The 10,243-nt window shown below is 37.9% G+C and overlaps 1 protein-coding gene across 1 annotated transcript in view; it reads left to right on the top strand.

Annotated features, from left to right (window-relative positions):
• The first annotated feature begins 8,322 nt into the window (after window positions 1–8,322).
• The window catches only part of LOC134650211 (vitamin K-dependent protein C), a 30,317-nt gene continuing 28,396 nt past the window's right edge, over window positions 8,323–10,243 (top strand). The window contains exons 1-3 of the mRNA XM_063505154.1: window positions 8,323–8,421; window positions 8,707–8,812; window positions 9,623–9,737. Coding sequence (XP_063361224.1) covers window positions 8,359–8,421; window positions 8,707–8,812; window positions 9,623–9,737 — 284 coding nt within the window. The 5' untranslated portion in view covers window positions 8,323–8,358. The remainder of the gene's footprint in view (window positions 8,422–8,706; window positions 8,813–9,622; window positions 9,738–10,243) is intronic.

Raw genomic sequence — 10,243 nt, 5'->3', positions numbered from 1 at the left:
AGCGTGGGTCTATGTTGCACCAAACCTGAGTTCCACTAGGTACAGCCAGGGTTCAGCATCAGCTCTATCTTGGGTACTGCTCTCCTAAGTGCTCATCAAGATGCGTCGGATGACCAAAACAGCGTGTACGTATGTTGCTCCAAACCTGAGTTCCACTAGGTACATCCAAGGTTCAGCATCAGCTCTATCTTGGGTACTGCTCTCCCAAGTGCTCATCAAGGGGTGTCGGATGACCAAAACAGCGTGTGCGTATGTTGCACCAAACCTGAGTTCCGTTAGGTACATCCAGGGTTCAGCATCAGCTCTATCTTGGGTACTGCTCTCCTAAGTGCTCATCAAGATGCGTCGGATGACCAAAACAGCGTGGGCCTATGTTGCACCAAACCTGAGTTCCACTAGCTACATCCAGGGTTCAGCATCAGCTCAGATCTATGTATACTAAAACCTTCTCCAGAATGTAACAAACACTTTTCTGAAAACCGCATCAAAATCGGTTCAGCCAAACGCGAGATAATCGCGAACAAATATACATACATACATACATACATACATACATACATACATACCTACATACATACATACATACATACGGGTCAAACTGAGAACCTCCTTTTTTTTTTGAAGTCGGTTAATAAACAGTAAAATTAATATTTGTCCGACCGTCCATAAGGAATGTAAGGAAAAAGTATGTAACTGGCTAAAAAACCTAAGTTATAATGAAATTGAACAAATGTTAGAATAATACAAACGTACACGCACACACACACACACCCACACACACACACACACGCACACGCACACACACACGTACACACACCACAAATATGTTTTCTCCTTATATTGTACTCGAGTACCTACTGTACCTCTACTTATCTAGGTACCTCTTCTTATTATTTTATATTGTAAACCTTATACTGACGCCTTCAGCGCGTCTATTCCAAATGTTTAAAATTAAAATTACTGTAAACCACCTGTTTATTATATAACGTCTACTTTAAGCTACAATTTGTGGAAGAGCGGTGTTCTCTTAACACAAGTATTTAAAATACTTAAAAAGAGGCACCGGATCAAATATTGTAATTTAAATTAAGTTAACGAATAAATCATTTTTATTTTTATAATAAACTAATAAACATTGTATGATGTCCATGGATGCACTAATAATGTAAGAATGTAATAATGTAGTAATGGCTGTAATAATATAAGTGGCCTGCTGTCCTTTTTCCTATCAGCGGAGTGTGCGGTCAGCAACGTGCTTGAGTTTCAATATTTTTTGCTATTTACTTATATATTTATCTAAAAGACATATTGCGATAATTACTAGTACATACAGATCTATCTTTGGAGTCATCTCCCAGCATACTTAATCATATTTTTACGATCAGTCTGAAAATGATCTAAGCGGACGATAGGCCGTAATTTTATGGTGACATAAATTCATTTTCGCTCGGGTTAAGTACTCGCGTTCATTGCCAATTAATTTATGTAATTTATGCAACAGTGAGGCGAATGTAGGCCTCGAGAGGCGTATCCAGATTGTAAAAATACGATATTTATTCGATATTTACTACAGTGCATCTCTCTCTCGTTGATTTTATCTACCTATTGCTGCTCGTGGGACGTAAAGATATTAATGACAAATCAATTAAAAATATATATATTTGAATTCGCCTCTAGGCCAGAGGCCTCTGTATGTCTTTGTAAGTCTGTATAAATATCAATCCCAACATTAGAGACTAACTAGTGTAATTTTGCTCGATATTGAAAGTTCTTTTTAATTACCTATCTTTCAAATACCGTCGCTACGTTGATCAGGTTTTGGACCTACATTATTAAAATATACCAAGTAAATAACCACGAATATTTTCATTAGAAATCAGATATTCTTTGCTTTACGGAGTTGCTGAAGAATGTTCAAGATATAATAAAATTGACAATACACATAAAATTCTTATGAGATACACGATGCTTTGACTAACAATGAGCCTTGAATAAGAATTTCTACTGAGAGATACACGTGGATGTCGTGGATGGTATTAACACTAAGTGACAGACTTCAAAACAAATATTATCGGTTTGATATTTAGAAATGTTAAAGAAATAGCTAAGATTTGTTTACTTTTTTATATGTAATCCAGTGACATGTACACATGCCATACGATAATAAAGAATTTACATACCCTTACTTACCTCTTAAAGCGCAGACCAACCACCCCTCGCCTCTTCCTTATAGTTTGGTGACTTGCGCCGCGTTCCCTAACAAGTTTCCACTTTCTATACAATTATGGCAATGTATGGCAACTTGGGTACTTAAGTTGGGGCATCGACCGTACAATAGTGAGTAACATTAGGCCACAGATTATATAATAGTTCTATTAGGCTTGTAGGTATAGGCAGTTTTCTGTCTTAAAGTAACGATCTAGCCCTAGCGACGTCATCTTAGCGTCATTGTAGCTTAGGATTATGACGCATTGTTGTAAATCCGTCGCGTGTTATATATCCAGGAAAAACTGGTGACCATGCGGAGGTAGTGATGCGTGTGTTTACGACCGTGTGCGTTGAGTCGCGACTATTCAGGTACCTATGTTAACTAGTATTGGTAAAATCAGTACTTTGCGAGGGACGAGTATTGCTAGTTTTCGAACAAGTGCGTGTGATTTACTGTTATCGGTAGCTGAATCACCACACCCGTCATTATTGGAAAGTTTATCGTTCGCACGGCCGTAGAATTTAGGGGATCTTCGAGGTTATGAACTGACCTTCAGTTATGTTATTGTTTAGTTGTATAGTATATATATAAGTAGGTGATGTCAAATTTAGTTACTGAACACTTTCACATATTTACAGTGTCAGTACACTCCTACGTTTGATTTTTGTTGACTCATACTTCCAAATATTTTTTGTACGGTACGATACTGAATTAGTCAGATATTCATTTGTCTGAACATAACCATGAAATATTCAGGTCACAATTCGTCATAAATCTATCCAAACCCAATTGATCTAATGTTGCTTGTATAATAAAAGAGTATTATTACAAGTTTTCAAAAAATATGCACTTCAACAAATTAATTTCAGTAAACGATAGGTTTACACCGGAGAAAAATACTTCGGAACATAGACTAGGTTAGGTTAAGTTACTTTTATTTGATCTCGTTTTTGCCGATCGACTAAGGTCACTGGATTAAACCCTGACTAGCAGTGGCTGACGTGGCCTATTTTGTGCAAGGAACGTTTTGGGATATTAAAGGGGACGTATACTGTATAGTTGAAGTAGGTATGTAATGTATTTTCAACCGTAAGCATTTTTCATTTTTACTGTATTCGATTTAGAAAGTACGACGAAAACGACATTATTTTTACAAATTTCACTCGATGTTTCTTGATTTCACGTGGAAGACGGGGTGCCGTAAGCAATCACGAACAGAGAATTATGCATTTGATTGAAAAGACTGGGAACCGCTTGCAATTTATGTTCGTTAATTTCCTGCTGTGATGTGGGATGAAAATACAAACAAAATGGAGATTGAAAACATTAGCTGGTGAAAAACAAGATTTTTTTTTATGTTTTGGGTATTTGGACCAGGTAGGAACCCTAAGAACAATTTGATCACCACTTTGACTAACAATTTTTGATGATTGTTCTAAACAGTATAATTATCGCGAAAGTCAGCGTGCCTTCTAAAGGTACCGTTCGGATTCAGACTGCAGCAGCGTTACTGTCTTGATAAAATGACCTTTATGACGTTTACATTCGCATTACTACTACAGTCTGGTGCACATTACTGCCAAGTTCCGACTGCATTGCTACCACAAATGTCAAAATCAATGTTGCGTTGCTGCCAGGTTGAATCTTTCGCTCGAGGGGCAAATATCAAAGTTGCTCCCTTGTTACATTTGCCTCGGCAAAGGTCGATTGTTCCAATTAGTCTAAAAGAGTAAATTAATTGTGGGTTAGACTATACACTTCCTTCTGAGGAAAACAGATTACGCTTGTTAGGTATGTCTCATCAACGCGGTTAATTTGACAACCATAGTGATAACTAAAACGTAGTGGTTATATTCTCTTTGATGATAACAGTCGTACCGTTACGATACGTAATGAAAGGGGGGTTTGTACGAGCCTGTCGTATTTACCTATATGTATGTCGGCGGCCGATCGTAAGATCAGGCAGATCGTAATGTTCCTGTGTACACCAAAAAACAACGAGACCAAAATTGTACATACCATATTCTATGAAATAAATTTATGATTATGATTATGAATGTTTTGACGATAGTGACATTAAACCTATATGTAGGTAGGATAGGTTCGTTAGGTTGCTTTAGATGCCCGAAGGGCAAACTGCCCAGAAATAGGAGCCCCGCGTCGACTCAGGGAACGGGTCTAAGATTTTCACGTTTCACGATATGCCCTGGAATTTCACGATATGCCTGATCTTACGATCGGCCGCCGACATGTATAAAGTCAAAGGTTGGTGAACCCACCCAGCCGTTAAGGCCAAGTGCTACAATTTCGTCGCTCGGCAAAGATGCCGTGGCAGTCGCTGAGAAAAGGGAATTCTTATTAGAACCCAAATTACTTCCAACTCGGAAGTAACGTAACGGTCAGCCGGTTAATGCGTTTTCCTTATATTGAGTTAAGGTAAGTTAAGGTAACAAAGTTTCCAAGTAATGAGGATTTTCACTAACAAATAAGTTTTTGGCAAAAATTTCATTTTTGGTACACGCTTTTAACGCTGACTGTACTTTTCTTACGACAGACAACTAATACTCATCGAGACAATTCTAAAAACCCCTAACACAATTAGGTTGCGTTGTTTCATCACAGAGTTCCTATGGCCACCTCCTGTCTCCATCATCAGATCAGCTCGATGGTACCATAATATTGCATTGTCACCCAACTTACATGTGTATGCAAAATTTCAGCTCAATCGGAAACCGGGAAGTGGATCAAATTTAACTTGCAAGATTCCATTACAAGTTAGTTACATACAGGTCGACCTAATAATGGCCACCTCCTGTCTCCATCATCAGATCAGCTCGATGGTACCTTAATATTGCATTGTCACCCGACTTACATGTGTATGCAAAATTTCAGCTCAATCGGAAACCGGAAAGTGGATCAAATTTAACTTGCAAGGTTCCATTACAAGTTAGTTACATACACGTACAGGTCGACCTAATAAAAGCGTGTTAAAAAGCAAGAGCTTCTCGAGTCGAAGCGTAATTCATGTAGTTATACCTCTATACCTAATTGCATCCGTTTTTAATGGTAGTTATGACTTAAACAGAGAAACTTATCACAAGAACCTCATAATTTGAGTTTACCACTACATTTTTATTACAATTACTTATGAATCTTACGATTATATATGAGTTTAATTTTTTTGGACAGTGTATAATTTTAATGGGGTGATTAATAGCTATACAAATACAACTGTACAACGATTGGTACTTATGTACCTAATATAATGCAATGTAAACGTTTATTGCAGACCAGTGTTGGCCGAAAGTTAATGCAAATTGAAAATGCTGGCCATTAACCATTATAAATTGAATCGTAAACTATAATCGTCCGATACGGTTTAAGGTTCAATTTATAATGGTTAATGGCCAACATTTTCAATTCGCATTAACTTTCGGCCAACACTGTTGCAGACAAAGAGTCCATATTATAATATTAGATACACAACAAATTACATATATAATTAAAAACAAATAAAAATAAGTAATACCTATATAATCCTTCTAGATGACGCCATACCATACGATTTAATACATATATCAGAGGGAAAACTTGTCTAGTTTTTTCTGCGAGGTTTTCCGAAACACTCATCAATTAATATAAAAATAAAATATAATTTGCTCGTTAAATATAGGCAGTGTAACAGATTTAGTGTATAAAAATTCTTTGCCAAAAATAACCAAAGCGCTTCAAACTGTTACTTTAAAAACGTAAACAAATAAAAAATCCAACCAGTTACGTTAGATGAATTCTGAAACCAATACAGATTTTAGACGAAACGCAATAAATTCAACCAATACCTATACAGGCCACCTTTTCACCAGGAAACCTTTTGCCAAAACTGAACAGAATAACACAAAGAGGGATTTGTCGAATCCATCACATACATACGTAGGCCATATTTGCGCGAACTTTGTTTCATAAACTTTTTGACTGATTCACATATATTTTTCAGTCACTCTCAAAACAATATTTCTGCGGTCTAATTGTCGTGACTGTACTTTTATTTATTCGTATGGCAAAAAATACAATCGTTCGTTTTATGATATAGCTAACAGGTATATATATAATTATAGCAGTACGCCCAATTGCTGGATCCATTGGGTGACATTGTTGTCTAGGTTGAACAAGTCCACCGGGTTGCCCTGGTTTTTGGTGAGTCGCGACTGTATGAAAAGAGCCGTGGCAATCAGACGCAACCGCAGGCATATTTTCTCGAGAGCTACCACCTTCTACACTAAGCACCACCCCACACTAGCGTCTTTTGATCGTCGGCGTCTACTCAGTGTTATGGAAATTGGCGTTGCTGCGCCGTTGCGCCAACGTTGCGTCGAGCAGCAGCCATAGTATTGACTAGACGCCGACGCCCGAGAGACGCTAGTGTCGGTAGCCCTAATAATTTGGCGTCAAGGCCGAATGTCATGGAGATCACATTAAGTAACTTGAGGTGCTCTCGGTTACCGTTAATAATAATACTTCTTTACTAATATGGTGTAGGCGTAGCCCACCTATCGTATACTTGTCGTATACCCACTAATTGTGTCGTTGTTGAAGCAGTCTTGGCAACAATTTGTTCGTCCATTCCAGGTTAACGACCATGAGAAAGTGAAGGATGGGGCATTGCCATAAAATTTGGTAATTGCGTCATTAATTCTGCTTTAGTTAATTTCGTTAGGTATTTCTTTGAAATTATGGGAATAATTCGACGGTAATTTAGATAAATTATATAGGTAAATGTTAGGATTAAGTAATCATGTTAATATATAGAGTGTCCCTTCCATTTCTAAATTAAAAGGCGGCTGATAAGGCTCACGAGCCACCACATGCAGTTATTTCTTAATAATAAGTAATGGTTATAAAATGCTGAAATCATTTGAATGCAATTAAAAAAAAGCGGCCAAGTGCGAGTCGGACTCGCCCATGAAGGGTTCCGTATTTGGGGGATTTATGACGTATTAAAAAAAACTACTTACTAGATCTTGTTCAAACCAATTTTCGGTGGAAGTTTGCATGGTGATGTACATCATATATTTTTTTTAGTTTTATCATTCTCTTATTTTAGAAGTTACAGGGGGGGGGGACACACATTTTACCACTTTGGAAGTGTCTCTCGCGCAAAATATTCAGTTTAGAAAAAAATGATATTAGAAACCTCAATATTTTTTCTATTTTTGTGAGAAAATCTTAATGCAGTTCACAGAATACATCTTCTTACCAAGTTTCAACAGTATAGTTCTTATAGTTTCGGAAAAAAAGTGGCTGTGACATACGGATGGACAGACGGACAGACAGACAGACAGACAGACATGACGAATCTATAAGGGTTCCGTTTTTTGCCATTTGGCTACGGAACCCTAAAAATTATACGTGAATCTATTTACGTTTTTCAAAAGTGGAGACGACGACCCAGCGTTTAGTCAGTAGCTACTATCTTGCGGGAAATTGGACGAAATCTCAACAGAAAAGGAAAGTTTTAACGATAAAAAGCAAGAACCTAAACCTTTACCCAGAACTCTATAGTATTTTTATTGCATAGGTACTAACAGTTAGCAAGTGACTTAACTTGATTAAAGTATCTGAATTAAATTCTTAGTCGGCTTCTTTGTGAGAGTTGGAAAAGTTGAAAAACTTTTATCTGGCAACTCTTCCCAAAAGACTCCTAAATTAATTTAGTTATATTTCCGCTTTTCATGATCCCTTGCAATGTTTATTCTGTGGGATCAAGTGGAAGCGAGCCGGAATCACCAATTTTTTTTTTGCGTGTCTTTCTTATTTGAGATGCCTTAGGGTAGAACGGATATAACAGCCCGCGCCCGAGCTTCCGGCGCTTCGTTTTCTATGAAAATCACCACGTGATCACCGATCAGCCGTCATAGAAAACGACATGTCGGAGGCCTCGGCCGGGCCCGGGCCGGTCTAGCGTGAGTCATCCTTAAGATGAAAACTTTAAAAAATCCAACAAAAAACGCAATGCGACAGTTATAGAAATACGTAACAGCATTATTTAATATCTTTAAAAAAAATATTTTAAAAACCTGAAATATCCTGAAAATTGTATCTTTTTTTATAGATGCAGAATTCGGCTGGAGATTGACATTGTGCCGAAGAATATGAAGCGGACATGCACACTATTATCTCTTTTAATATTCACGGAAATTGCAGCAACGTATTATGTGAGTACCTACCTCTCGATGCACTCAATATATCACGTAACGTCACAGCTGCCCGATCATGCATAGCCAATGCAACTGACAACGCACCTTCCATGAAAAACGTCTGGCGCATTGCCAAATTGAAATATGCCCCGCTTGATCAACTGGCGCACCTATTGTATGGAGAATAGAAGTTGAAAAGAGCAACCTAGTTGCCCTAAATGGCAACAAATTGCTGTCGTAAATCACAATGGCTTATTGTTGAAATGTCGTTTAATAGCGAGAGATTTGTCAATTCCTTTTCAGGCTGGAGTAGAAACGGCAGACATGAGTGCTCACAGTTATGTTGAAGAGAGAAGGGGGAAGGTTAATTTAAGACATAAAAAAGGAAGTGATAACGGGAGCCATACTGGTAAGGAACACAAAGTATATTGTGAAATTAGAATTAGAGTTTTTATTGTTACGGCAATATAAAATGTTACCAAATAGGAATGACACAAATAAAACAATAGGTAATAAAAAAACTTATTGTGGATTATCAAGGCGACATGAATTTGAATTTTGGCTGCACTAGCGCCTTATCCAAAGATCACTTCTTTCGAAAGCGTCAGCGAAAAAATAATTTCGACTTAAGTCGAGAGCGCGCACTGTAAGTTCAGTAAGTCAGCACTTATTCCAGGTGTTCAATATGGAGTGCACATTGGCTTTATTCCGAAATGTGCATTTGACACTGTCCCTTGTCCTGACTGTCCTTGACTGTCCCTTGGACAGTAGAAACAAGCAAAAAATAAAGAAAACCCGACAGCGAAAAACTTAATTACCTTAAAGTGAGAATAGATTGTTACAACCAAGTTTAAATCGATCAATAAATAGTCACTTAAAGTGAACATAAAACACAACTTTATTCTGTAAGTTGTGTTTTATGTTTATTTTGATAGGTATGCGAAGTCCTTCAACGAAAGTTTTCCAATTTGGTAGTAATGATATTACTTATAGCAGTCAATTATTTGTAAGCTCCAAGTTTCTCTTTGCCTTTGCAAAGTCCTTCAAGTCTTTTTAAAGGGTCATCATACTGATGTGGTTTCCTTCCGTATTCTGGTTTGGGAGCACTGCGGTAAAGGCATCCAGTCCAGTGTGATAACCGCGTATCATATTTTTGTGTTATGTAACTCATTCAATTAGTAAGCCCGTTGCATCAGTACATTTTTGTATTCCGAATCAGGTCCCTGGATGGCGTGGAGCGCGTGGAGTGGGTGCCGGGACGGGCGGCGCTCGCGGCGGCGGCACTGCCTGCGGCGCGGGCGCTGCGGCGACGCGCTGCAGGTCCAAGTGGCAAGGTGGGATTACAGTTTGTTACGGCAAAAGTCACTAGAAAATCTTCTGAGCAGACTACATGTACACCAAAATGATTGCTGTTTGCTTTACATAAACCAATGTCTTGAGATATAGTTGCCCAAAGATGCTATTTTGTTTTAATAATTGTAATATATGATACAAGATTTAACACAGTCAAATGAAATGAACGAATATTTTAAGTAATCATAGTTAACATAGTAAGTATAGGTATACGCCCAAGTTCCGAGCATTTCTAAGCTTATGAAGCGAGAGTGAATGCGCCACGCCGCAGCTCAGAAATGCTGAATGCAGTCTTAAGATGAGGACCCCAACGTAGTAAGTACCTAACGTACAAACTCGAGACATTGGAGTAAGTACTAGTTGCGATATCGAATGACTTTCCTAAACTACGCGCTCTCGTATTCTCTGTTCTTCGAAAGTAGAACGAATTTTAAGAACAGTAAAGTATACTTTAGAATAAAACCTGTAAGGAAATAAGGTTGTTGAG

The sequence above is a fragment of the Cydia amplana genome, chromosome 8 (genome assembly GCF_948474715.1).
Source record: "Cydia amplana chromosome 8, ilCydAmpl1.1, whole genome shotgun sequence".
Lineage (NCBI taxonomy): Eukaryota > Metazoa > Arthropoda > Insecta > Lepidoptera > Tortricidae > Cydia > Cydia amplana.
Note: the sequence above shows the minus strand (reverse complement) of the source record. Positions and strands in the feature narration are given on the sequence as shown.